Source organism: Pristiophorus japonicus, chromosome 20 (assembly GCF_044704955.1).
Source record: "Pristiophorus japonicus isolate sPriJap1 chromosome 20, sPriJap1.hap1, whole genome shotgun sequence".
Taxonomy (NCBI): domain Eukaryota; kingdom Metazoa; phylum Chordata; class Chondrichthyes; family Pristiophoridae; genus Pristiophorus; species Pristiophorus japonicus.
The window spans coordinates 64,006,508-64,031,592 of NC_091996.1; the positions used below are offsets into that span (position 1 = coordinate 64,006,508).

Genomic DNA, 25,085 nt, shown 5'->3' on the forward strand with positions numbered 1-25,085 from the left:
CACGAGGTGGTGAACTTGTGGGAGACACTCTTAACCTGGACTTTCAGATATAAAAGGGGAAGCTCCACCCACCATCTTCACTTGAATGCTGGCTAATAAAGGTTACTGGTCACAGAGTGACCTTCTCTCCAGTATGGGCCTCGTGTGCATTTGTACTGTATAGTAAGGACATATCATTGGCGACGAGAAACTGGGATTTAAACCACGCGAGCATGGCCACTAGCAGCACAGACGAGAGGTACTGTGTTGGTGATGATTGAGACGATTTTATTGAGAGACTACAGCAGAGTTTCGTCACTAAGGAATGGCTGGGACAGGATTCGGCCGACAAACGCAGGGCTCATCTCCTGACGGTTTGTGGGTCCAGGACGTACTCCCAGATGAAGGACCTTCTCGAGCCAGAGAAGTCGGCGGACAAGACTTTTGAAGAGCTCAGTAAGTTGATCGGGGAACACTTTAAACCGGTGAGCAGCATGCACATGGCGAGACATCGGTTTTACACGCACCGGCGGCGAGAAGGGAAAAGCATTCCAGACTTCGTGGCAGACCTCCAGCGACTGGCGAACCGATGTAAGTTCCCAGATGCATGCAGAGCGGAGATGCTGCGAGACTTTTTTATTGAGGGCATCGGGCACGCTGGGGTTTTCAGGAAACTGATTGAGACCAAAGACTTGACCCTGGAAACGGCGGCTTTGATGGCCCAGACATTTATCTCAGGGGAGGAAGAGACCAGAATGATGTTTGACAAAAATCTTGGTTTAAATGCAGCAAATGGACAGGGAGTCAACATTGTTAACGCAGCACACAGTTCCCCAGGCAGACGGGGGCAATCGGACATGCCTGAGCATGTAGTCGAACCCAAAGGGGGAATTCAACAGAGACAATGGCTAGCTGAATGGCAATTCATGCCATCGCAAGGGACAATGCGACCAGTAATCGGGCCATCAACACCTGTCAATGGTGCGCTTAAGGACAGTTACAGAGACAGTCAGAGACGATCGACTGGTAATGGGCCTTTTGTTTCCAACAACGGCTCATGTTGGAGGTGTGGAGGCAAACACACAGCCAGAGCTTGCAGGTATCAGCAATATACCTGCATAAACTGTAACGTCAGCGGTCACTTGGCGCGTATGTGCAGGAAGCCTGCAGCCAGGTTGATGTACGAGGAGGACGGGCCCGATATAAGCCCTACGAGGCCAAATGGACACTGGGGGAAATCGCTGGAAGCTGAAATTCATCGAGTTCATGTGGAGCACATATACAGTTCATACACCAGGACACCACCGATAATGATGAAAGTGCTCCTCAACAGCATCCCAGTATCAATGGAGCTAGACATGGGGGCCAGACAGTCCCTGATGAGTATCAAACAGTTCGACAAGTTGTGGGCGTCCAAGGCCAGGAGGCCAAAAATTATTGCTGATTGTCGCACAGCTACAGACATATACAAAGGAGATCATTCTGGTGCTCGGCAGCGCCATGGTAGTCGTGACCCACAAAGAATCGGAGAACAGGTTGCCACTCTGGATTGTCCCAGGGGATGGTCCCGTGCTGCTGGGGAGGAGTTGGCTTGCTGTCATGAACTGGAAATGGGGCGATGTCGATGCAATTTCTTCTGTGAAGCGAATATCATGCTCACAGGTCCTGGACAAATTTGACTCACTATTTCAACCCGGCATTGGCACTTTCATGGTTGACCAAGGTAGTGATTCACATAAACCCAGACGCCAGGCCAGTACACCACAAGGCTAGATCATTGCCATACGTTATGCGGGAAAAGATAGAAGGCGAATTGGACCGCCTGTTGAGGGAAGGCCTCATCTCGCCAGTCGAATTCAGTGACTGGGCGAGCCCGATTGTGCCAGTGCTCAAGGCGGATGGGTTGGTCAGGATATGTGGTGATTACAAGGCCACCATCAATCGGGTGTCACTCCAAGACCAGTACCCGCGACCGAGAGCGGAGGACCTCTTTGCGACGCTATCCGGTGGCAAACTTTTTTCAAAATTGGACCTGACCTCAGCTTACATGACCCAGGAGCTGGCGAGTGAGTCGAAGAAGCTGACCACCATCATGACACACAAGGGGTTGTTTGAGTATAACAGATGTCCGTTCGGGATTCGCTCGGCCGCCGCGATCTTTCAACGAAACATGGAAAGCCGCCTCAAGTCGATTCCAAGGACGGTGGTTTTTCAAGACGACATCCTCATCACAGGTTGCGATACTGAAGAACACCTCCACAACCTGGAGGAGGTGCTACGCAGACTGGACCAGGTAGGTCTGTGACTGAAAAAGGTGAAGTGTGTCTTCCTAGCTCCAGAGGTAGAATTCCTGGGGATGAGGGTAGCAGCAGACGGGATTAGACCTCCTGCGTCCAAGATGGAAGCGATCCAGAGAGCACCCAGACCCCGTAACACGACGGAGCTGCGTTCGTTCCTGGGGCTCCTGAGCCATTTTGGTAACTTTCTTCCCAAATTGAGCACGCTGCTAGAGCCGCTACACGTGCTCCTACGCAAAGGTCGCGAATGGGTCTGGGGGGACAGCCAGGAAAGGGCTTTTGATAGAGCACGCAATTTGTTGTGCTCCAAAAATCTGTTAACGCTATATGACCCATGTAAGAAACTTGTTTTAACGTGCGATGCGTCGTCCTATGTGGTCGGGTGTGTGTTGCAGCATGTGAATGCCAAGGGTCAGTTACAGCCGGTAGCTTATGCCTCCAGAAGTCTGTCCCAGGCAGAAAGGGGCTACGGGATGGTAGAAAAGGAAGCGCTTGCATGTGTATATGCAGTAAAAAAATGCATCAGTACCTGTTTGGCAGGAAATTTGAGCTGGAGACAGATCACAAACCCCTAACGTCCCTTTTGGCCGACAACAAGGCCATAAATGCAAATGCGTCGGCCCGCATACAGAGGTGGGCACTCACGTTAGCCGCTTATGACTATACAATTCAGCACAGACCGGGCACTGAAAACTGCGCCGATGCACTCAGCAGGCTCCCACTAGCCACCACCGAGGGGGCAACTGAGCATGCTGCTGAGATGGTGATGGCTGTTGAAACTTTCAAAAGCGAAGGCTCACCCGTGACAGCCCGTCAGATCAAAGTCTGAACAAATAGAGACCCGTTACTATCTTTAGTCAAGAAATGTGTCCTGAATGGGGCTGGGCAGCCACTTACGGGGCATGCCCTGAGGAATTTAAACCATTTCACAGGCGCAAGGATGAACTCTCGATTCAGGCCAATTGCCTACTATGGGGAAACTGAGTAGTCATGCCCCAGATGGGCAGAGAGGTGTTCATCCGAGAACTCCACAATGAGCACCCGGGCATTGTCATGATGAAGGCAATTGCCAGGGCACACGTTTGGTGGCCAGGGATAGATGCAGATCTGGAACTTTGTGTTCGCAGGTGCAACACGTGTGCCCTACTGGGCAATGCGCTTAGGGAAGCCCCCCTTAGCCCCTGGTCCTGGCCCGCCAAGCCATGGTCATGCATCCATGTGGACTATACAAGTCCTTTCATGGGAAAAATGTTTTTGGTTGTAGTAGACGCCTACTCCAAATGAATCGAGTGTGACATTCTCAATTCAAGCACATCCTCTGCCACGGTAGAAAGTCTATGGGCAATATTCGCCGCCTATGGTCTACCGGACGTCTTGGTCAGCGACAATGGCCCGTGCTTTACAAGCATTGAATTCCAGGACTTCATGGCTGGAAATGGCATCAACCATGTCAGAACGGCACCGTTCAAGCCGGCCTCAAATGGCCAGGCGGAACAAGCAGTGCAGATAATCAAACAGGGGATGCTCAGAATCCAAGGGGGTTCCCTACAAAGCCGCTGATCACGCCTCCTGTTGGCCAATAGATCCCGACCACACTCGCCCACAGGGGTTCCACCCACAGAGCTGCTAATGAAAAGGACGCTCAAAACCCGGTTATCCCTTATACACCCCACCATGAAAGAAATTGTCGAGAGATGGCGCCGGTCACAATGTGACGACCATGACAGGAATGCGAGGGCGCGATGTATTGATGTCAATGACCCTGTCTTTGTCCTCAACTACGCTGCAGGGCCCAAGTGGCTCACAGGCACTGTGATTGCCAAAGAGGGGAATAGGATTCTGGTAGTTAAACTTACCAATGGACAAATCTGCCGCAAACACGTGGATTAAACAAAAAGGAGGTTCAGAAACCCCATAGAAGAAGCAGAGGAAGAACACGATGTAGAGTTCACTCCACCACAGGTGACCGAACACCGGAACCAAGTGGAGGAGAGCCCAGTCACTGTGGGCAGTCCGGACAGGCCTGAGGCATTGAAAACAGCAGACACTCAGACCAGCGCCCAACAACCAGAGCCCCAACTCAGGCGCTCTACAAGGGAGCGTAAACCACCAGAGAGACTTAACCTGTGATCCCAATAAAATTTTGGGGGAATGTGATGACATGTATTCAACTGTCATTGTAACCCATGTATAAACTGCCCTAAGTTGTACACCTTGAGAACACTGACCACTAGGCGGTGAACTTGTGGGAGAGACTCCTAACCTGGACTTTCAGATATGAAAGGGGAAGCTCCACCCACCTTCTTCACTTGAGTGCTGGCTAATAAAGGTTACTGTTCACTGGGTGACCTTCTCTCAAGTATGGGCCTCGTGTGCATTTGTACTGTATAGTAAGGACACATTACATATGACTATGTAATCCGCCACAGACCAGGCACTGAGAACTGCGCTGATGCCCTCAGTCAGTTGCCATTGCCCACCACCGGGTGGAAATGGCACAACCCACAGACTTGCTTCTGGTAATGGATGCTTTTGAGAGTGAGGGGTCACCCGTCACGGCTCGGCAGAACAGGACCTGGACCAACCAGGACCACCTGTTATCTCTAGTAAAAAGATGCATCCTCAATCGGAGCTGGTCGGGGGTTCCCGGGTCAATGCAAGATGAAATTAAGCCTTTTCACCGACACAAGGATGAACTGTCAGTCCAGTTGGATTGCCTCCTATGGGGGAATCGCGTGATTTTGCCCAAAAAGGGCAGGGAAATGTTTATACGCGATCTGCACAGTACCCACCCAGGCATAGTCATGATGAAGGCTATCACCAGGTCGCACATCTGGTGGCCCGGCATTGACTCCGAATTAGAGTCATGCGTACACCAATGCGACACTTGCTCATAGCTGAGCAACGTACCCAGGGAGGCCCCCCTGAGCCTGTGGTCATGGCCCTCCAAACTGTGATCCAGGGTCCACGTAGATTTCGCTAGCCCCTTTCTTGGGAAGATGTTTCTCATAGCAGTGGACGCTTACTCATAGAAACATAGAAAATAGGTGCAGGAGTAGGCCATTTGGCCCTTCAAGCCTGCACCACTATTCAATATGATCATGGCTGATCATGCAACTTCAGTACCCCATTCCTGCTTTCTCTCCATACTCTTTGATCCCTTTAGCCATAAAGGCCACATCTAACTCCCTTTTGAATATATCTAACGAAATGGCCTCAAAAACTTTCTGTGGTAGAGAATTCCACAGGTTAACAATTCTCTGAGTGAAGAAGTTTCTTCTCATCTCGGTCCTAAATGGCTTACCCCTTATCCTTAGACTATGACCCCTGGTTCTGGACTTCCCCAACATCGGGAACATTCTTCCTGCATCTAACCTGTCCAATCCCGTCAGAATTTTATGTTTCTATGAGATCCCCTCTCATTCTTCTAAATTCCAGTGAATATAAGCCTAGTCGATCCAGTCTTTCTTCATATGGATTGAATGTATGATAATGTCATCATGTACGTCCACTGCCACCATTGAAAGCCTCAGGGCCATGTTCGCCACTCTGGTTTGCCCGACGTCCTTGTCAGTGACAATGGACCATGTTTTACCAGCTCGGAATTCAACGAGTTCATGACCCGCAATGGCATTAAGCATGTCAGGTCTGCCCTATTTAAGCCTGCATCCAACAGCCAAGCAGAACGGGCAGTTCAAACCATCAAGCAAAGCTTGAGCTGCGTAACGGATGGCTCCTTGCAGACCCGGTTATCTAGGGTCCTGCTCAGCTACCGGACGCGCCCCCACTCACTCATCGGGGTTGCCCCTGCAGAATTGTTAATGAAGAGAGCACCCAAAACCAGGCTCTCCTTAGACCACCCGGATCTCAATGATCAATTAGAAACCCGGCGGTACCGGCATAACGTGTACCACGATCGCGCGGCGGCCTCGCGTGACATTGAGGTCAATGATCCGGTGTTTGTTCTAAATTATGGTCAGGGACCCAAGTGGATTGCTGGCACTGTCTTAGCCAAGGAGGGGAATAGAGTGTTTGTTGTGAAATTGTTGAATAGGCAAACATGCAGAAAGCACCTGGATCAGACCAAACTGCAATTCACAGACTACCAAGAACAGTTTGAAGAAGACCCTACCATCTATGATCCACCTAACCAGCAACTGACCTTGCTGTCAACCACGAGAATGAACCCACCATGCCCGACAGTCCGATCAGACCAGCTGAGCTGCCGTGCAGCAATGATCCGACCAACTCACCCATGCCAGGTTGTCAACTGACGACTACGTGTGCGGGAAGTGTATCCGCCTCCAGCTCCTGACAGACCACGTTGCGGAGTTGGAGCTGAGGGTGGATTTACACTGGAGCATCCACGATGCTGAGAATGACGTGAGTAGCACGTGTAGCGAGTTGGTCTTACCGCAGGTGAAGGGCCCATAGCAGCTAGGGAATGGAAGACCAGCAGGAAGAGCAGTGCAAAGAAGGTAGTGCAGGGGTCCCCTGCGGCCATCCCCCTGCAAAACAGATACACCGCTTTGGGTACTGTTGAGGAGGATGACTCATCAGGGGAGGGCAGCAGCAGCCAAGTTCATGGCACCGTGGCTGGCTCTGCTGCGCAGAAGGGTGGGAAAAAGAGTGGGAGAGCTATAGTGATAGGGGACTCTATTGTAAGGGGAATAGATAGGAGTTTCTGCGGCCGCAACCGAGACTCCAGGATGGTATGTTGCCTCCCTGGTGCAAGGATGTCTCGGAGCGGCTGCAGAGCATTCTGGAGAGGGAGGGTGAACAGCCAGTTGTCATGGTACATGTAGGTACCAACTATATAGGTAAGAGGTCCTACAAGCTGAATTTAGGGAGCTAGGTGTTAAATTAAAAAGTAGGACCTCAAAGTTAGTAATCTCTGGATTGCTACCAGTGCCACGTGCTAATCAGAGTAGAGGGAGCAGGATAGTTAGAATAAATACGTGGCTTGAGCAGTGGTGCAAGAGGGAGGGATTCAAATTCCTGGGACATTGGAACCAGTTCTGGGGGAAGTGGGACCTGTACAAAAGGGACGGTCTGCACTTGGGCAGGACTAGAACTGATGTCCTAGGGGTAACATTTGCTAATGCAGTTCGGGAGTGTTTAAACTAATATGGCAGGGGGATGGGAACCTATGCAGCGAGATAGGGTGAAGTAATATGGAGTCAGAAACAGATGGTAGAAAGGTAAAAAGCAATAGTGGAAGGCCGAGTAAACAAAGGCAAGAAACAAAAAGGGCCACACTACATCATAATTCTAAAAGGACAAAGGGTGTTAAAAAAACAAGTCTGAAGGCTTTGTGTCTTAATGCAAGGAGTATCCGTAATAAGGTGGACGAATTAACTGTGCAAATAGATGTTAATGGATATGATGTGATTGGGATTACGGAGACGTGGGAACTCAACATCCATGGGTATTCAACATTCAGGAAGGATAGAATAAAAGGAAAAGGAGGTGGGGTAGCATTGCTGGTTAAAGAGGAGATTAATGCAATAAGTTAGGAAGGACATTAGCTTGGATGATGTGGAATCTATATGGGTAGAGCTGCAGAACACCAAAGGGCAAAAAACGTTAGTGGGAGTTGTGTACAGACCTCCAAACAGTAGTAGTGATGTTGGGGAGGGCATCAAACAGGAAATCAGGAGTGCATGCAATAAAGGTGCAGCAGTTATCATGGGTGACTTTAATATGCATATAGATTGGGCTAACCAAACTGGAAGCAATACGGTGGAGGAGGATTTCATGGAGTGCATAAGGGATGGTTTTCTAGACCAATATGTCGAGGAACCAACTAGGGGGGAGGCCATCTTAGACTGGGTGTTGTGTAATGAGAGAGGATTAATTAGCAATCTCATTGTGCGAGGCCCCTTGGGGAAGAGTGACCATAATATGGTGGAATTCTACATTAGGATGGAAAATGAAACAGTTAATTCAGAGACCATGGTCCAGAACTTAAAGAAGGGTAACTTTGAAGGTATGAGGCGTCAATTGGCTAGGATAGATTGGCGAATGATATTTAAGGGGTTGACAGTGAATGGGCAATGGCAGACATTTAGAGACCACATGGATGAACTACAACAATTGTACCTCCCTGTCTGGTGTAAAAATAAAAAAGTGAAGGTGGCTCAACCGTGGCTATCAAGGGAAATCAGAGATAGTATTAAAGCCAAGGAAGTGGCATACAAATTGGCCAGAAATAGCAGCGAACCCGGGGACTGGGAGAAATTTAGAACTCAGCAGAGGAGGACAAAGGGTTTGATTAGGGCAGGGAAAATAGAGTACGAGAGGAAGCTTGCAGGGAACATTAAGACGGACTGCAAAAGCTTCTATCGATATGTAAAGAGAAAAAGGTTAGTAAAGACAAACGTAGGTCCCCTGCAGTCAGAATCAGAGGAAGTCATAATGGGGAACAAAGAAATGGCAGACCAATTGAACAAGTACTTTGGTTCGGTATTCACTAAGGAGGACATAAACAACTTCCGGATATAAAAGGGGTCAGAGGGTCTAGTAAGAAGGAGGAACTGAGGGAAATCCTTATTAGTCGGGAAATTGTGTTGGGGAAATTGATGGGATTGAAGGCCGATAAATCCCCAGGGCCTCTTGGACTGCATCCCAGAGTACTTAAGGAGGTGGCCTTGGAAATAGCGTATGCATTGACAGTCATTTTCCAACATTCCATAGACTTTGGATCAGTTCCTATCGAGTGGAGGGTAGCCAATGTAACCCCACTTTTTAAAAAAGGAGGGAGAGAGAAAACAGGGAATTATAGACCGGTCAGCCTGACATCAGTAGTGGGTAAAATGATGGAATCAATTATTAAGGATGTCATAGCAGCGCATTTGGAAAGAGGTGACATGATAGGTCCAAGTCAACATGGATTTGTGAAAGGGAAATCATGCTTGACAAATCTTCTGGAATTTTTTGAGGATGTTTCCAGTAGAGTAGACAAGGGAGAACCAGTTGATGTGGTATATTTTGACTTTCAGAAGGCTTTCGACAAGGTCCCACACAAGAGATTAATGTGCAAAGTTAAAGCACATGGGTTTGGGGGTAGTGTGCTGACATGGATTGAGAACTGGAAGCAAAGAGTAGGAGTAAATGGGTACTTTTCAGAATGGCAGGCAATGACTAGTGGGGTACCGCAAGGTTCTGTGCTGGGGCCCCAGCTGTTTACATTGAACATTAATGATTTGGACGAGGGGATTAAATGTAGTATCTCCAAATTTGCGGATGACACTAAGTTGGGTGGCAGTGTGAGCTGCGAGGAGGATGCTATGAGGCTGCAGAGTGACTTGGATAGGTTAGGTGAGTGGGCAAATGCATGGCAGATGAAGTATAATGTGGATAAATGTGAGGTTATCCACTTTGGTGGTAAAAACAGAGAGACAGACTATTATCTGAATGGTGACAGATTAGGAAAAGGGAAGGTGCAACGAGACCTGGGTGTCATGGTACATCAGTCATTGAAGGTTGGCATGCAGGTACAGCAGGTGGTTAAGAAAGCAAATGGCATGTTGGCCTTCATAGCGAGGGGATTTGAGTACAGGGGCAGGGAGGTGTTGCTACAGTTGTACAGGGCCTTGGTGAGGCCACACCTGGAGTATTGTGTACAGTTTTGGTCTCCTAACTTGAGGAAGGACATTCTTGCTATTGAGGGAGTGCAGCGAAGATTCACCAGACTGATTCCCGGGATGGCGGGACTGACATATCAAGAAAGACTGGATCAACTGAGCTTGTATTCACTGGAGTTCAGAAGAATGAGAGGGGATCTCATAGAAAAGTTTAAAATTCTGACGGGTTTAGACAGGTTAGATGCAGGAAGAATGTTCCCAATGTTGGGGAAGTCCAGAACCAGGGGTCACAGTCTAAGGATAAGGGGTAAGCCATTTAGGACCGAGATGAGGAGAAACTTCTTCACCCAGAGAGTGGTGAACCTGTGGAAAGTTGTTGAGGCCAATTCACTAAATATATTCAAAAAAGAGTTAGATGTAGTCCTTACTACTCGGGGGATCAAGGGGTATGGCGAGAAAGCAGGAATGGGGTTCTGAGGTTGCATGTTCAGCCATGAACTCATTGAATGGTGGTGCAGGCTAGAAGGGCCGAATGGCCTACTCCTGCACCTATTTTCTCTGTTTCTATGTTTCTATGTAACTCAGATGAACAACCAGGGAACGCAGACCGCCAGATTGCCTCAACCTGTAAATAACTTGTACTCAAGACTTTGGGGGGAAGTGATGTTATGTATGTGAACCTCACCTGTGTGTAAGACTTGCCACTAGGGGGCACATCTGCGGGCAACCTATGGATCACCTGTGTACCCTGGAGCAAGCAGGTATAAAAGGCAGTCCACCACGCTGCTGCCTCACTTTGGAGTTATATTAAAGAGACAATGGTTTGAGCTTACAACACAGTCTCGTGGAGCTATTCTGAACTTAACAGCACTATTTCGAAGAAGAGCAGGAGAGTTATCCCTGGTGACCTGGCCAATATTTATCCCTCAATCAACATAACAAAAAAAAACAGATAGGTGGAACATCCAAAATCCGGAAACCTCGGGATTGAGGCCGTTATGGATTCCGATACTTCCGGATTCCGGATCGTCTTTCTGATGCCCCGAATCCATAAATGCCCGAGCCGAGGTTCAGGTATTTCGGAACGTCTTTCCAGCAATCAAGGCTGGGGGTGCTGTGGTCGCCGTGTTCTGGCCGAGAGAAGATGCCCGGGGCGAGGGGGTGGACACGACCTGTGTTGCGGACCCAGGAGCAGCGGTGTCTGCGGGTGTGAAGACCTGCAAGAAGAGGTGGGTTGGAGTTTTTGTTTTTTGATTCTTGAGTGTTCTGTGAGTTTTTGTTTTTTGAATTTTCCCTAGGCCCGGCTCGCGGCGGTAATCGGTTTGGTAGGGTTTCCGGATTCCAGAACATTTTTCGGATTCCGGACGTCCCTGCCACAGATCGGCCCAGTGTCCGGATTCTGGAACATTCCAAATTTTGGAACTCCGGAATTCGGACGCTCAACCTGTATCTGGTCATTATCACATCACTGTTTCTGGAGCTTGCTTGTGCGCAAAGTGGCTGCCACGTTTCCTACATTGCAACAGTGACTACGCTCCAAAAGTACTTCATTGGCTGTAAAGCAGTTTGAGACTTGCGGTAGTCGTGAAAGGTACTATATAAATCCAAGTATTTCTTTCTTAAAATCCTTGAACATAGAAACATAGAAAATAGGTGCAGGAGCAGGCCATTCAGCCCTTCTAGCCTGCACCGCCATTCAATGAGTTCATGGCTGAACATGAAACTTCAGTACCCACTTCCTGCTTTCACGCCATACCCCTTGATCCCCCGAGTAGTAAGGACTTCATCTAACTCCCTTTTGAATATATTTAGTGAATTGGCCTCAACTACTTCCTGTGGTAGAGAATTCCACAGGTTCACCACTCTCTGGGTGAAGAAGTTTCTCCTTATCTCGGTCCTAAATGGCTTACCCCTTATCCTTAGACTGTGAGCCCTGGTTCAGGACTTCCCCAACATTGGGAACATTCTTCCTGCATCCAACCTGTCCAAACCCGTCAGAATTTTAAACGTTTCTATGAGGTCCCCTCTCACTCTTCTGAACTCCAGTGAATACAAGCCCAGTTGATCCAGTCTTTCTTGATAGGTCAGTCCCACCATCCCGGGAATCAGTCTGGTGAATCTTCGCTGCACTCCCTCAATAGCAAGAATGTCCTTCCTCAAGTTAGGAGACCAAAACTGTACACAATACTCCAGGTGTGGCCTCACCAAGGCCCTGTACAACTGTAGCAACACCTCCCTGCCCCTGTACTCAAATCCCCTCGCTATGAAGGCCAACATGCCATTTGCTTTCTTAACCGCCTGCTGTACCTGCATGCCAACCTTCAATGACTGATGTACCATGACACCCAGGTCTCGTTGCACCTTCCCTTTTCCTAATCTGTCACCATTCAGATAATAGTCTGTCTCTCTGTTTTTACCACCAAAGTGGATAACCTCACATTTATCCACATTATACTTCATCTGCCACGCATTTGCCCACTCACCTAATCTATCCAAGTCACTCTGTAGCCTCATAGCATCCTCCTCGCAGTTCACACTGCCACCCAACTTAGTGTCATCCGCAAATTTGGAGATACTACATTTAATCCCCTCGTCTAAATCATTAATGTACAATGTAAACAGCTGGGGCCCCAGCACAGAACCCTGCGGTACCCCACTAGTCACTGCCTGCCATTCCGAAAAGTACCCATTTACTCCTACTCTTTGCTTCCTGTCTGACAACCAGTTCTCAATCCACGTCAGCACACTACCCCCAATCCCATGTGCTTTAACTTTGCACATTAATCTCCTGTGTGGGACCTTGTCGAAAGCCTTCTGAAAGTCCAAATATACCACATCAACTGGTACTCCTTTGTCCACTTTATTGGAAACATCCTCAAAAAATTCCAGAAGATTTGTCAAGCATGATCTCCCTTTCACAAATCCATGCTGACTTGGACCTATCATGTCACCATTTTCCAAATGCGCTGCTATGACATCCTTAATAATTGATTCCATCATTTTACCCACTACTGAGGTCAGGCTGACCGGTCTATAATTCCCTGCTTTCTCTCTCCCTCCTTTTTTAAAAAGTGGGGTTACATTGGCTACCCTCCACTCGATAGGAACTGATCCAGAGTCAATGGAATGTTGGAAAATGACTGTCAATGCATCCGCTATTTCCAAGGCCACCTCCTTAAGTACTCTGGGATGCAGTCCATCAGGCCCTGGGGATTTATCGGCCTTCAATCCCATCAATTTCCCCAACACAATTTCCCGACTAATAAAGATTTCCCTCAGTTCCTCCTCCTTACTAGACCCTCTGACCACTTTTATATCCGGAAGGTTGTTTGTGTCCTCCTTAGTGAATACTGAACCAAAGTACTTGTTCAATTGGTCTGCCATTTCTTTGTTCCCCGTTATGACTTCCCAACATGTCGCCATCCCAATCTCTGGCCCACCTTTGCCGCAACTCCATATTTAAATTCCTACAATCAGTTTCTGCCCGTGCCGCAGTACCAAAATGACATGATGTGGTTGTGACCATGGTAAATGATCCCTCCTCGTCCTTCTCAACCTGACTGCAGCCTACATCATCATCAAAGGCAGTCCCTCGAAATCAAGGAAGACTTACTTCTACTCTAAAAATGAGTTCTCAGGTGGCTGTACAGTCCAATATGGGAATTACAGTCACTGTAGCAGGTGGGGCAGACAGTTTGTTGAAGGAAAGGGTGGGTGGGGAGCCTGGTTTGCTGCACGCTCCTTCTTCTGTGCTTGATTTCTGCATGCTCTCGGCGATGAGACTCGAGGTGCTCAGCGTCCTCCCGGACGCTCTTCCTCCACTTTGGGTGGTCTTAGGCCAGGGATTCCCAGGTACTGGCGGAGATGTGGCACTTTACCAAGGAGGCTTTGAGGGTGTCCTTGAAATGTTTCCTCTGCCCACCTGGGGCTCGTTTGCTGTGTAGGAATTCTGAGTAGAGCGCTTGGTTAGGGAGTCTCATGTCGGGCATGCGGATAATGTGGCCCGCCCAACGGAGCTGGTCGAGTGCAGTCAATGCTTCGATGCTGGGAATGTTGGCCTGGGCGAGAACACTGACATTGTTGCGTCTATCCTCCCAGTAGATTTGCAGGATCTTGCGGAGGCAACGCTGGTGGTACTTCTCCAGCGCTTTGAGATGTCTGCTGTATATAGTCCACGGCTGTGAGCCATATAGGGAATCACTACTGCCCTGTAGACCATAAGCTTGGTGCCAGATTTGCGGTCCTGGTCTTCAAACACTCTCTTCCTCAGGCGACTAAAGGCTGCGCTGGCACACTGGAGGCAGTGTTAGACCTCGTCATCAATGCCTGCCCTTGCTGATAATAGGCTCCCGGGGTATGGAAAATGGTTCACCTTGTCCAAGGCCACACCATGGATTTTGATGACCAGGGGGGAGTGCTGTGTGGCGGGGTCAGGTTGGTGGAGGACCTTTGTCTTGCCGATGTTTAATGTAAGGCCCATGCTTTCATACGCCTCGGTGAAGGTGTTGATGATCGCTTGGAGTTCGGCCGCTGATGTGCGCAGGCACAAGCGCCATCTGCATACTGTAGTTCAAGGATGGGATGACCTTGGATCTAGCCTGGTGGTGGCGAAGGTCGAACGGGTTCCAATTGCTTCTATATGTTATGCCTTTAAATGCTCTGACAATGACTCCATGAGGCAATGTATTGTACTTGAACTGTAGTGACCTTAGTCCATTTAATGTAACTCCAGAGTGAGGATACCACATGGTGGCCTGCCTTTTATACTAGGTCTGGCACACCTGTACAGGTAACCTACAAGTCTCCCACTGCAGTGCCCTCTGGTGGCAACCTTAGTGTCCAGACAGCTGGTGTACAAGTTTCCCATAGTAGTGCCCTCTGGTGGCACATCATATGTAATAGTATAAGCAGTACACATGTTTGGATACATGACACTATAGTTTAGTTCCACTCCAGCGGGGAACTTGTTGAGAGTGAGATGGAGCAATGCAGCAAAGAAGATCGAGAAGAGCGTTGATGCGATGACGCAGCCCTGCTTGACCTTGGTCCAGGCATGGATTGGGTCTGTGGTGGATCCATTAGTCAGGGTCATGGTTTGCATTTCATCGTGGAGCAGGCAGAGGATGGTAACAAACTTTTGGGGGCAGCCAAAACGGAGGAGGGCGCGCCGTAGTCCCTCACGGTTGACAGTATCAAAGGCCTTTGTGGGGTCAAAGAAGGCCATATACGAGGGTCGGTGCTGTTCCCTGCATTTTTTTTATAGTTGTCGTGTGGTAAAGATCATGTCCATTGTACCCCTTAGCGGACGGAATACGCACATTGTGACTCTGGGAGGAGGTCTTCAGCCACAGGGAGAAGACGATTGAGGAGGATTCTTGTGATGACTTTTCCAGTGGCTGACAGCAGGGAGATGGTGTGGTCAACACAGGAGACCACACCATCCTTCTTCAATGCCTCTCCATCGTCCAGCTGGGTAGGACTACTCTCTCCTGGTTCCATTCTTATCTATTCTGTCATAGCCAGAGGATCACCTGCAACGGCTTCTCTTCCTACTCCTGCACCATTACCTCTGGTGTCCTCCAAGGAACTATCCTGGGCCCCATGCTGGGCCCCCTCCTATTTCGCATCTACAGCCAGCCTCTCGACGACATAATTGGAAAACACAGCGTCAGGTTCCACATGCACGCTGACGATACCCAGCTCTATCTCATCACCACCTCTCTCGACCCCTCCACTGTCTCTGATTTGTCACGCTGCTTGTCCGATATCCAGTACCGGATGAGTAGAAATTTCTTCCAATTAAATATTGGGAAGATCGAAGTTATGGTCTTCGGTCCCTACCACAAACGCCACTCCCTAGCCACCAACTACATGCCTCTCCCTGGCTACTGTTTCAGGCTGAACCAGATCATTCAAAACCTCGGTATTGTATTTGACTCCGAGATGAGCTTTCGACCACATATCTGCTCCATCATCAAGATTGCGTACTTCCACCTAACATTGCCCGACTATGCCCCTGCCTCAGCTAATCTGCTGCTGAAACCCTCATCCCTGCCTTTGTTACCTCTAGACTTGACTATTCCAATGCTTTCCTGGCCCGCCTCCCATCTTCCATCCTCCATAAACATAAGCTCATCCAAATGACTGCTGTTCGTATCCTAACTCGCACCAAGTCCCATTCACCCATCACCCCTGTGCTCGCTACATTGGCTCCCAGTCTGGAAACACCTCGATTTTAAAATTCTCATCCTTCCATGGTCTCATCCCTCCCTATCTCTGTAACCTCTAGCAGCCTTACAACCCTTTGAGATCTCTGTGCACCTCCAATTCTGGCCTCTTGGGCATCAAATTTTAATCGCACCAGTAGAGGCCAAGACATCAACTGCCAAGGCCCGAAGCTCTGGAATTTCCTCCCCAGTCCTCTCGCCTCTCTACATCTCTTTCTTCCTTTCAGACGCTACTTAAAACCGACCTCTTTGAGCAAGCATTTGGTCACCTGCCCCAATATCTCCTTATAGAAACATAGAAACATAGAAAATAGGTGCAGGAGTAGGCCATTCGGCCCTTCGAGCCTGCACCACCATTCAATATGATCATGGCTGATCATGCACTTCAGTATCCTAGTCCTGCTTTCTCTCCATACCCCTTGATCCCTTTAGCCGTAAGGGCCACATCTAACTCCCTTTTGAATATATCTAATTAACTGGCCTCAACAGCTTTCTGTGGTAGAGAATTCCACAGGTTCACAACTCTCTGAGTGAAGAAGTTTCTCCTCATCTCGGTCCTAAATGGCTTACCCCTTATCCTTAGACTGTGACCCCTGGTTCTGGATTTCCCCAACATCGGGAACATTCTTCCTGTATCTAACCTGTCCAATCCCGTCAAAATTTTCTATGTTTCTATGAAATCCCCTCTCCTTCTTCTAAATTCCATTAAATATAAGCCTAGTCGATCCAGTCTTTCTTCATATGTCAGTCCTGTCATCCTGGGAATCAGTCTGGTGATCCTTCGCTGCACTCCCTCAATAGCAAGAATATCCTTCCTCAGATTAGGAGATTGTACACAATATTCAAGGTGTAGCCTCACCAAGGGCCTGTACAACTGTAGTAAGCCCTCCCTGCTCCTATACTCAAATCCTCTCTCTATAAAGGCCAACATGCCATTTGCCTTCTTCACCGCCTGCTGTACCTGCATGCCAACTTTCAACGACTGATGTACCATGGCACACAGGTCTCGTTGCACCTCCCCTTTTCCTAATCTGTCACCATTCAGATAATATTCTGCCTTCGTGTATTCACCACTAAAGTGGATAACCTCACAATTATCTACATTATACTGCATCTGCCATGTATTTGCCCGGCTCGATGTTAAATTTTGTCTGATAACACTCCTGTGAAGCACCTTGGGATGTTTTACTACGTTAAAGGCGCTATATAAATACAAGTTGTTGTTGTTGCTCCTCTCAGCTCCATATCCTATATGTTCTTCCGCCTCCCTACACTCTCAGTGTCTTCAAATCAAGATGCATAGCAGAGTTTCCTCTGTAACTCATTCATAATCTAACAGTGGCGACTGTGGCTCAGTGGTACCAAGCTCACCTCTGACTTAGAAGGTCATGGAGTCAAGTTGTGGTCCAGACACTTGAACACATAATCCAGGCTGACAATTCATTTCTAGTACTGAGGGAGTGCTGCACTGTCAGAGGTACTGTCTTTCGGATGCGAGGTTAATCCGAGGTCCCGTCTGGTGGATGTTAAAATCTTGTGGCAGGGGAGTTCACCCTGATGTCCTGGCCAATATTTATCCCTCAACCAACATCACTAAAAGAACAAATAATCTATTCTTTATCGCATAACTGTTTGTGGGATCTTGCTGTGTGCAAATGGGCTGCGCTATTCCCACATTACAACAGAGACTACACTTTAAAAAAGTATTTAATTGCCTGTTAAGCGCTTTGGGATGACCTGAGGTCATGAAAAGCTATATATAAATACTAATCTTTCTTTCTTTAAAATCCACATATTTGACTAAACTTTTGGCCATTCTTCTAATATTTCCTTTTTTGGCTTGGCGTCCTGTTTTTTGATTATGCCTCTGTGAACGATATTATAAACCTCGCCCGTTATACGCCCCGCCCATTTATACACGCCGCCCATTATATGCCACGCTTGTTATACGCCCTGTCTATTATACGCCCTGTCCATTATATGCCACGCCTGTTATACGCCCCGCCCATTATACACCCCGCCAGTTACACCCCCAACCTGGTATACAACTGCTCAGTTGACACCCCGCCCGTTATACACCCCGCCCGTTATACACCCGGCCGATTTCTTTTCCATTGATCCACTACTGCCTGTTTTTCGCACCTGCTGAAAGTGATAATTATCCCCAGTGACTTTAGAAACTCAAAAATTAAATCCATTACATAAAAACATCTAAAATGAGTCATAAATTTAATAATTTGTATAGAAAGCCCTCTGGTGGTGGAAGCAGATTCAACAGTAACATTGGATAAATACTTGAAGGGAAAATATTGGCAGGGCTACGGGAAAAGAGCAGGTGAGTGGGATTAAATGGATAGCTCTACCAAAGGTTCGGCAGAGGCAGGATGGGCCAAATGGCCTCCTTCTGTGCTGTATCATTCTATGATTCAATGATTCTGTGATGGGAAACTTTAATTTTCACGCTTGGCAAAACCAGCTCACTTCTTCATTACTGAAATAAAACAAAGTCAGGAGTTTGCATAGCCCAACTTCATTCATTTCAATAGCAGAGGTTCCATACACAGAGAGAATGATAGAATCAAACTGCGCAGCAGGAGGCCATTCGGCCCATCATGCCTATGCCAGCTCTTTGAAAGAGCTGTTCAATTTGTCCCGCTCTTGTCCAATAGCCCTGCAATTTCTTTCCTTTTTAAATATATATATTCAATTCCCATTTTGATATGTTATTAATGAATCTGCATCCGTCACCCTATCTGGCAGTTATGTACAAATAAATACACACATATAGCAGGATTCCTGTCCTGAATTTATTAATGTTTTTTCTGAAATCGTTGCTGGTGGGATAAATAAATGAAGTCAGCGCCCACAAACTCTTGACTTTATTTAATTTTTTCACCAACAGCGTGAGGTGACTTCTGCAAGGCATAAAAAAATGCCAGCCTGCTAAATCATGTGGAAACATTGGCCGCAAACTGAAGTTAAGCCTGCTCAGCAACCCAGACATGTTGCACGGTGGAAAGTGGTTAGAATGGCGAACTTGCTACCACAGGAACTGGTTGAGGCGCATAGATGCCTTTAAGGGGAAGCTAGATAAACAAATGGGGGAGGAAGGAATAGGAGATGCTGATAGGGTGAGATGAAGAAGGGTGGGAGGAGACTCGTATGGAGCATAAACACTGGCATAGACTGATTGGGCCGAATGGCCTGTTTCTGTGCTGTAAATTCTAGGTAATTCTAAGTGAGGGTGATGAATTTTGGTGAGGTGTCCCACATCGGATCTCCCCCGGAGATCTCCAAGTGTGCAGGGTGCCCGCCTGAAGCTGGTGTTAGACCCTTTGAATGTTACTAATCAGAGGTCTAACGCCTGCTTTAGGCACAAATTTGCCATGAACTGGCAACAGCCTGTGTTGCCCCGTTCCGCTCAGTTTTTCTGGGCCTACTGAGGCCACTGACGAAAGAGAGATAGAATTTTTTTTTTACTTACGTTAAAGTGGAGTACAGAACCAGGGGCATAACTTTAAAATTAGAGCTCGGCCATTTGGGGTGATGTTCACACAAAGGCTGGTGAAATCTGAAATTCTCCCTCACAAAGCTGTTGAGGCTGGGGGTCAATTCAAATTTTCAAAACTGAGCTTGATAGATTTTTGATAGGCAAGGATATTAAGGGTTATGGAACCAAGGCGGGTAGATGGAGTTAAGATACAGAACAGCTGTGATCTAATTGAATGGCAGAACAGGCTCGAGGAGCTGAATGGCCTCCTCCTGTTCCTATGGAGCCAGGAGGAGCAGGAGTGCTGATCCTACCCCCCCCCCACCCCCCCACAATAACTGCTGGCTTGGGCTCACCCACCTTGCTGTTTGTCTCCCCTCCGTTCCTTGCTTGCTGCCCATTTCGCACCGGTGTGCGGTGCTAGACCATTATGGTCTTAGAGCAGTGATTACGTTGGATAGTCTCCCGGTTAATGCAACAATTATGAACACATTCGATGAGCATGACTGAATACATGGTTAAGAGCTGGGCCGAGGGTTATAAGGATAGGGACTAGTAATGATGCTCAGATATTGTGTGAAACTTGATAGTTCATGAGTCCAATGGCCCAATGTAATGTCCTGCAACTAAAGATGAGAAAGGAAGGTTCAATCGATATCCTGGATTTACTTTGGGGCTGGGACAAACTTTGCAGGATTCTTCTGCAGGAGTTTCAGTGGGTTGTATAGAGTCCAGGATAGAGCAAGCCACGTGGGCTATGGAAGGAACAGGCTGGATGGGCTGGGAGTCACTTTCTGATAACCAAACCCAGTGTATGCTCTCTGACTGATGTTGACCATGAAACAGTGTGAGTGTGTCAGGCAGTGATGCGACGTACCTGTGACCTGTCCACTGGCAGAGCCTTGCTGACACCAGATATTCTCACCACACGGAGTGTCGCTGTGCTGCAATGTTCTGGAGGTGACCAGGTGCTTTGCCCACTTCTCAGCCTTTTTGCCGATTAGTGGGTTCATGGCTAACGGTCTCGCTCCGTGCTTCATCCGATACTCATTCAGAGATTTCAGCAACTGCACGGCAAAACCTTCAGAACTTTCACCTGAAAGAAAGAAATCTCAGTGATGTATAGTGAGGGAGCTGAGCCCGAGGGAACAGTGTCTCTCTCCAACAGTGAAGCATGTGATAACATTCTGTGTGATGTGCAGCTTGGTATGCAGCTTGAGGTCAGGGACAGCGACAGGTTGGGAATAATATTCCTGGCATTTAAATTGAATATTAATCTCACAGACTAATCTGCTGCAAGAGACCCGGGAGAAAAATCAGGCAGGGTAAGATTGGTATTTTTAAAATTTTCTTTGAACACTTTCGTTCATTAGTTATAAAAATTCGTTCATTAGTTATGAAGATTCTGTTTGCTTTCCAATTGGCTGTTGGAAGGCGGGGCGCCGTGAGGTTGGACTAGTCAGGTGACCAATGACAGGAGTGTGGGGGTGGGGCAGTTGGAGGCGGGTGGTCATGTGATGCTACCTTCAGGAATACGTCCAACCAGAGTTGGTGACACTAACACTCCATCTTAACACTTCACAGAACAATTCAATGTTTCTCTCTGCTGTTTTCTCACTGTGTCATTGTCAGTTCTGAGGGGGAAAGCGTCTGTAGAAGCCTCAGTCAGTGGACTGCTCTGAAGGACCATGTAAACTAAGCTCCCCTGGACTCTGTTCCGATCAGGAACTACCTTACCTCATCCTTGGCTCAGTTGACATGGGCCACTGACCCATATCAGCCATCTTTGACACTTGGGGGGTCGATTTTAACCCGGAGCAGGATTCGGACAGGGGCGGTAGAAGCAAGTGTGAAATGGCTAAATTACAGGCCCGGAGTACTTTAACACATAGGCCTCATTTAAATGCTGCCAGTTCACTTCCCGCCTGGAACGGGCATAAAGAATCAGAGTGGTTGCCGGCAGGCAAAGAGGATCAGGTGCTCATGGCCACCTGCTGGCTTCCAAGTGATTGGCGGAGACTTCAGGAGGGCCTCGTGGGAGGGAAGTGGGTGGAGTCCAGGGAACCATCCTGTTCTTCCTGGTCCCCTAAGGGAAAGTTTCAGACTTAACCTGACAGGGCCTGTTCTATCTTCACACCTGTTTCTACCTCTTGGGAAAGCCCTTTGCTCAGGCCCCCGAGTAAAATTGTATCGGGGTCCTATTGATGCAATAGAAACTGATTTGCAGAAATTTATGAGGCTCCGGTCTATTTTAGGTGAATGTCCCATCCGCGAGTAAAACCTTGCAGGTTAAAACCGGAAATGGTTGGGATGTGAGCGGGTATATAACCTGCTTGTATTTAACTGCCCAGCTCTCTGGTTTCCGTCGGGCGGGAAGAGTTAAACTCCAATCCTTGTTTTCATATCTCTGACAGAAAGCGAGAATTATTTTAGACAACGAAGTGCATACTGGTGCCACCCAGCTTGTTGCTGGTGCACCAGGTGTTTTGACCATCTCTCCTTGGGCCGACCCCCCCTCGCCCTCCTTCACCTTGCTGCCAACAGGCAGAATAGTTTTAGCAAAGTATCCCAGGTTGGTGATGTTACCGGCTGAGTCGATCTGAGCCATGATGGTGAGACCTTTGTCATCAGATGCCAGGCCAACCCTGATCTCCTTGAAGTCTTTCCAAACAGGCTGTGTGAAATGACCTGCAGGGAAACAACAGACGGGTAATTTACAAAGAGCACAGGGCACAATTGATGATGACAATCCCAGTACCAGCACCCTCTGGGTTCTGTCGGTTAACCAATTACGTACCCACTTCAAAATATTTCCACTGATTCCCGCTTTCTTTATTTTCAGTACCGGCCTTTCCAGAGTAATTGTATCAAAGGCCTTACTGAAATCCAAGTACACAATATTAAATACCACCCTCCCTCAGCTAATGAATCAGTACTCCTTCATGTTGAACACCACTTGGAAGAAGCACTGAGAGTAGCAAGGGTAGAGAATGTACTTTTGGTGGGGGACTTCAATGTCCATCAGTGGTTCGGTAGCACCACTATTGATCAAGCTGGCCGAGTTCTGAAGGACATAGCTGCCTGACTGGGCCTATGGCAGCTGGTGAGAACCAAAACGAGGGAAAAAGCTACTTGACCTTGTCCTCACCAATCTACCTGTTGCAGATCAATCTGTCCATGACAACATTGGTAGCAGTGACCATCGTCTAGTCATTGTGGAGTCAAAATCCCGTCTTCACATTGAAGGCACCCTCCATCGTGTAGTGTGGCATTACCACCGTGCAAAATGGGATAGATTCAGAACAGATCTAGCATTTCAAAACTGGGCATACATGAAGCGCTGTGGGCCATCAGCAGCAGCAGAATTGTATTCCACCACAATCTGTAATGTCATGGCCCAGCATATCCCTCACTCTGCCATTACCATCAAGCCAGGGGACCAACCCTGGTTCAATAAGGTGTGTAGAAGAACATGACAGGATTAGCACCAGGCATATCTAAAAATAAGGTGCCAACCTGGGGAAGCTGCAACACAGGGTTACATGCACGCTAAACAGCAGAAGCAGCATGCTCTAGACAGAGCTAAGCAATCCCACAACTAACGGATCAGATCAAAGCTCTGCAATCCTGCCACATCCAGTCATGAATGGTGGTGGACCATTAAATAACTCATGGAAGGCTCCATGAATATCCCCATCCTCAATGATGGCGGAGCCCAGCACGTGAGTGCAAAAGGCAAGGCTGAAGCATTTGCAATCATCTTCAGCCAGAAGTGCCGAGTGGATGATCCTCCTGAGGTCCCCACCATCACAGAAGCCAGTCTTCAGCCAATTGGATTCACTCCACATGATATCAAAAAACGGCTGAGTGCACTGGATACAGCAAAGGTTATGGCCCGGACAACATCCCGGCTGTCGTGCTGAAGACTTATGCTCCAGAACTGGCAGTGCCTCTAGCCAAGCAATTCTAGTGCAGCTACAGCACTGGCATCTATCTGACAATGTGGAAAACTGCCCAGGTAGGTCCTGTCCACAAAAAGCAGGATAAATTCAATCCAGCCAATTACCGCCCCATCAGCCTACTCTCAATCATCAGCAAGGGGTTGGAAGGTGTCGTCGACAGTGCTATCAAGCGGCACTTACTCACCAATATCCTGCTCACCGATGCTCAGTTTGGGTTCCGCCAGAACCACTCGGCTCCAGACCTCATTGCAGCCTTGGTCCAAACATGGACAAAGAGCTGAATTCCAGAGGTGAGGTGAGAGTGACTGCCCTTGACATCAAGGCTGCATTTGACAGAGTGTGGCATCAAGGAGCCCTAGTAAAATTGAAATCAATGGGATTTATATCTCTCCACTGGCTGGAGTCATACCTAGCACAAAGGAAGATGGTTGTGATGGTTGGAGGTCAATCATCACAGCCCCAGGACATCGCTGCAGGAGTTCCTCAGGGCAGTGTCCTAGGCCCAACCATCTTCAGCTACTTCATCAATGACCTTCCCTCCATCATAAGATCAGAAGTGGGGATGTTCACTGATGACTGCACAGTGTTCAGTGCCATTCCCAATTCCTCAGACAATGAAGCAGTCCATGTCTGCATGCCGCAAGACCCGGATGACATTCAGGCTTGGGCTGATAAGTAATATTTGCGCAGCACAAGTGGCAGGCAATGACCATCTCCAACAAGCGAGAATCTAACCACTGCCCCTTGACATTCAACGGCATTACCATTGCCGAATCCCCCACCATCAATATCCTGGGGGTCACCATTGACCAGAAACTTAACTTGACCAGCCACATAAATACAGCGGCTACAAGAGCAGGTCAGAGGCTGGGTATTCTGCGGCGAGTGTCTCACCTCCTGAATCCCCAAAGCCTTTCCACCATCTACCAGGCATAAGCCAGTAGTTTGATAGAATACTCTCCACTTGCCTGGATGAGTGCTGCTCCAACAACACTGAAGAAGCTCAACACCACCCAAAACAAAGCAGCCCACTTGATTGGCACCCCATCCACCACCTTCAACATTCACTCCCTCCTCCACCGGCGCACCGTGACTGCAGTGTGTACTATCTACAAGATGCACTGCAGCAACTCACCAAGGCTTCTTTGGCAGCACCTCACAAATCCGCGACTTCTTCCATCTAGAAGGGTAAGGGCAGCAGGCGCATGGGAACACCATCAACCTCAAATTCCCCTCCAAGATACACACCATCCTGATTTAGATGTATATCGCCGTTCCTTCATCGTTGCTGGGCCAAATTCCTGGAACTCTCTCCCTAACAGCACTGTGGGAGTACCTACACCACATGAACTGTAGCGGTTCAAGAAGGCAGCTCACCACCACCTTCTCATGGGCAATTAGGAATGGGCAATAAATGCTGGCGTTGCCAGCACCACCCAGATCCCATAAACAAATAAAAAAATATATACAAATCACGAAAAGTAGTGTCACAGGTTAATCATAGAATCATAGACAATTACGACACAGAAGGAGACCATTTGGTG

At 48.2% G+C, this 25,085-nt stretch overlaps 1 protein-coding gene across 2 annotated transcripts in view; it reads right to left on the bottom strand.

The window, feature by feature from the left end:
* The window catches only part of glipr2 (GLI pathogenesis-related 2), a 118,404-nt gene that overhangs the window by 50,289 nt on the left and 43,030 nt on the right, over positions 1–25,085 (bottom strand). For both annotated transcript variants that reach the window (XM_070862903.1, XM_070862904.1), the window contains exons 2-3: positions 22,166–22,267; positions 20,457–20,675 (exon numbers count right to left, since the gene is read on the bottom strand). In XM_070862903.1, coding sequence (XP_070719004.1) covers positions 20,457–20,675; positions 22,166–22,267 — 321 coding nt within the window. The remainder of the gene's footprint in view (positions 1–20,456; positions 20,676–22,165; positions 22,268–25,085) is intronic.